Raw genomic sequence first — 4,216 nt, forward strand, 5'->3', positions numbered from 1 at the left:
GCTGCCCACCATTGGGTCTCTGGCTACTCATGTGGGCTGGCTTCCTCCTCTTTCAGCTGATCTTTCTTCCCTCCCTCTTCCCTGCCTGGTAGCCCTTTGCCATGGCACATGACACTCAAGATGTCCTCTGCACCAGCCAAGAGTTGCAGTGTGGCTACACATAACAGAAACCCTGAGAAACAGTGGCTTCAGCATAGAGAGGCTTCTTTTTCTCATGTAACCAAAGGCAGCTAAAAGGGCTGGGCGGAGCCTGCGTTTTTCAAGCTCATGGCTGCTGGACACCTGCTGCATATCCAGGGATCATGTCCAAGTTCCAGGGAGGGTCAGGAGGAAGGGGGCTGGATGGTGCCTCCATCAGCAAAGCAGAGGCTTGCCCATAAACCCCATATATTGCACGGGCCACAGCTGTGCGACATGGCCATGCCTGCCTGCCAGAAGTTCTGGGGCAGTGAACATTCTAACGGAACAGCGCTGGGCTGCTGCTATCAGTGAGGAGCAAGGAGGTTGGCAGTCACAGCTGCCAACAGCTCCTGATGCATTTGGCAGATAATTACCGAGCCCCTATAGATTCCAGGTGTACTACTTTTCTATTGCTCCTATAACAAATTTGGCAGCTTAAAACAGCACACTTTTATTATCTCACAGTTTCTGTGGGTCAGGAGTCTGGCATGACATGGCTGAGTTTTCTGCTAACACCTTGCATGGCCAAAGTCAAGGTGTCCAAAGTTCGACTAGGGAAGAAGCCACTTCCAAGTTCATTCAGGTTGTGGGCGGAATTCAGTTCATTGTGGTTGTACCACTGAGGCCTCTGGCCCCCTTCATCTTCAAAAGCCAGTGATGGACACTGAGTCCTTCTCCTGCTTCCAATCTGACTTCTCCTGCTGCACTTCTCTGACTCTAGGTGGAGAAAATTCCTTTGCTTTAAAGGGCTCATGTAATTAGATTGGGCCCACCCAGATACTCCATGATAATCTTCCTATTTTAAGGTCTGTAACCCTACCTACATCTGCGAAGTACCTTTTGCCATGTAACATAACATATTCACAGGTTGCAGGGATTAGGGCCTGGATGTCTTTGCGGGTCATCTGTCTACCATTGAGGTAATGGGTCAGGAGGTAGGCATAAAAAAAAGACAAACAACAGTCAAAAAAAGACCATCCCCACCACCATGAGTTTACTGCCTAGACACGAAGTGTTAACACAAATAGAAATATGGAGACAGCCTCGAAGGCTAGGACAGGTGCTGGGCACATGTGGGACCTGACTGAGCCAGGTGCTCCTGGGATTCTCCCAAGGAAGTGAGGCTGGGTTGAGGTCTGGAGGATAGCCAGAGTCAGATGAGGGAAAGTGTGGGCATACCGCATTTAAGGACCAATGCCCAAGCCGGGAGCCAGAAGCATGGCACTGAAAGGACAGTTTCACCACAACTCAGAGAACAAGGGAGGGTGGGGGAGGCTGGCAGACCCGGGTCACCCGGGGCATTGAGACAGTACTACCTCTAGTATCAGAGGGGACTATGACCAGCATTTAGGCCACTTGGTCCTTATAATACCTCTACGTAAGATGGACACTATTGTCACCTCCAAATTACAGATGGGGAAACTGAGGCTCAGAGAGTTTAGCCAAGTGTCCAAGCTAGTAAGAGATAGGACAGGGAATCATATCACCTCCTCAAATGCCTTCCAGAAGGATGGGCTGACTGCTACTGGAAACAGCTGGGGAGGGTAAGAGTAGATGACAAATGGCTCAGAGGCTGTCCTGGTCAGAGAAGGAGCCCCTTTGCTACAGTAATAACCTGAAAGTCGCAGTTGCTCACCTGCAGGGGCAGCTCTGGTGCTTGCTGGTGAGGCTCCACCTTGCCGCCCACGCCCCGTTGCATGTGGGATCCACTATTAGAGAATGAGCCAACCAGGCACTGGCTCTTCAGTCTTCTGCCTGGAGTCACTCATGTCACTTATTTCACTGCAAAGCAAGTCAATGGCCAAATCTGCTGCCCTGAGACAGAGAAATTGACTCCTCTGTCCAGGAGGAATGGTTCACCACAGGGTTATCAGAGCGGTCCAGGCAAAAGGTGATGTCACCTAGTGTAGACTAGGTGATGGGGCAGCGGGGTAGAGAGAAGTGAGGATAAGGGGACAGTAGAAGGAGGCACATTTCACTGGCAGGCAATCAGTGGCAAAGTCATGCACTTGGGTTGGACATAGAGAGCAGGAGATGCTGAGTCAGCCTTTGGGGCTTAGAGGAGAACCCCCAGCTGGATACATGGCTAGAGCGCCATTAGTGCATAGTAGTAAGGGAGCTCTCGGCATAGGTAAGACTGGAGGTGTGAGAGAGAGAAGCGGCCTGAGGACCACCTGGAGGAACCAACACTTATTTGCATAAATGGGCCATTGGACCTCCTGACTGGAGGCTGGTTGGTGCCACGTGGACCTTACAGACACAGGTGTGATTGTTGTGTCACACAGTCATTGCCAAGGTTGATGTGTGAATTGCACCTGCTAGAGACCAAGATCAAGGCCTTTCTGGAGATCTCTGAGGACCTGGCCAAACTCAACAGGGCCTGGGAAAGATCAGCTATCCAGCACAGCACCCTGACCAGGAGGCCTCCTTAGAATGGGAGTTGGGGAGGCCACTCAGCCACAGGCTGCTCTGACCAATGATGGCAGGCCTGCAAATTCATCCCCGGCTACTCCCCTACATCCCCGGCCTGGCCAGGGCCCTAATCCAGTCGCCATCCTTTGCTCTTCTTGCTGTGTCATGGTTGTCTTCATTCAGCCAGTATTTAGTCAACGTCCTCTGTACGTTTGGCCCCCTGCTAGATGCTCCCTGAGCTTACCATTAGTGGAAGAGACAAGTCACCAAGGGCTCTAGGAGAGGGCAAACCCTGGTACCTGACTAGGGTGGGGCTTTCCTGAGGAGCTCAAGTTGCTCAGGGGCCTGGGGTGTGGGGTTGCTTTCTGTGGCCCGGAGGAGCGGAGCTGAGCGCCTTTGGCTCAGGGAGCTCCGTCTGGGCCTCACCTCCTGCTCCCTGCGCCTCCGCTCGGGGCCTCCCAGCATTCTCAGCCACCCTGAAGTCCAGGGATGCAGGGAAGGTACTTGGATGGTGACTCGGCTATGGCAGCTCCACTCCCACCAGCAGCCATAACCACCCCTCCCCATCTCACACACACACAAGCCCACATGCGCAGGACTGAAGCCCGGAGACTCAGGACACAAACGGGATCAGTGCATGTGATGGAATGAGCTGGGGCTTCACCTCACCGCCTCCGTAAGGGCAAGGGGCCATCTGCCCGGTTAACCTCCGCATCCCCACACTTAGCACAGCTCCTTCGAGTAAACGTCAGTGACTAAGCGAAAGAACTAACAAAGAAACGAGAGAGAAAAGATTTCTGGCCGCCACGTGGAGAACTGTTTTGAGGGGTGCTGGTCGCCGCCAGGGCAGCCTACTGACTCGCCCCGGGTCCCGCCCTCCGGGGCGGAGCCTCGGCCTGCGGTGACGTCACCACCCCTTGGGGGCGGGGGCTGCCGCCGGCCGTGGCGTCACAGGAGGCGGAGTCGCAGCCGCAGCCGCGCAGGGGCGGTGCGGGGCGGTGGTCACGTAGCTCAGGTTTCCCGCTGCAGCTGCGGCGCGTGTTCGTCTGTGCTCCTGAACTCGGTCCGCTGTCCCTCCGCCATCATGCCGATGTTCGTCGTGAACACCAACGTTCCCCGCGCCTCCGTGCCGGACGGGCTCCTCTCCGAGCTCACCCAGCAGCTGGCGCAGGCCACGGGCAAGCCGGCTCAGGTTTGCGGGAAGGGGATAGGAAGAGGGGGTGGCTGCCGGACGAGGTGGTCCCGGGCGGGGGGGGCGGGGAGGGGGCCAGGGGCATGAGGCTCCGTCCCGAAGTGGACGCTCGGGGCCGGGTGAGGTCGCTCGGGGGGACTGACCGCGCCCCTCCCCCTGCAGTACATCGCGGTGCACGTGGTCCCGGACCAGCTCATGGCCTTCGGCGGGTCGACCGAACCGTGCGCGCTCTGCAGCCTGCACAGTATCGGCAAGATCGGTGGCACGCAGAACCGCTCCTACAGCAAGCTGCTGTGCGGCCTGCTGGCCGAGCGTCTGCGCGTTAGCCCGGACAGGTGCGTCGGGGCGCCGGAGGGCGGGAGGGCGGGGGGATGCGCAGCCCACGGCCGGCCCGGCGACGGCTGAGCCCGCCTTCCCCCCCCCCCCCCCCCC

At 56.9% G+C, this 4,216-nt stretch overlaps 1 protein-coding gene across 1 annotated transcript in view; it reads left to right on the forward strand.

Moving 5' to 3' along the window:
- The first annotated feature begins 3,561 nt into the window (after nucleotides 1-3,561).
- Nucleotides 3,562-4,216, forward strand: part of MIF (macrophage migration inhibitory factor (glycosylation-inhibiting factor)) — a 1,871-nt gene continuing 1,216 nt past the window's right edge. The window contains exons 1-2 of the mRNA XM_008568573.1: nucleotides 3,562-3,784; nucleotides 3,947-4,119. Of these exons, the coding sequence (XP_008566795.1) occupies nucleotides 3,677-3,784; nucleotides 3,947-4,119 (281 nt within the window). The 5' untranslated portion in view covers nucleotides 3,562-3,676. The remainder of the gene's footprint in view (nucleotides 3,785-3,946; nucleotides 4,120-4,216) is intronic.

This window comes from Galeopterus variegatus, unplaced genomic scaffold (genome assembly GCF_000696425.1).
Source record: "Galeopterus variegatus unplaced genomic scaffold, G_variegatus-3.0.2 Scaffold424, whole genome shotgun sequence".
NCBI classification, from domain to species: Eukaryota; Metazoa; Chordata; class Mammalia; order Dermoptera; family Cynocephalidae; genus Galeopterus; species Galeopterus variegatus.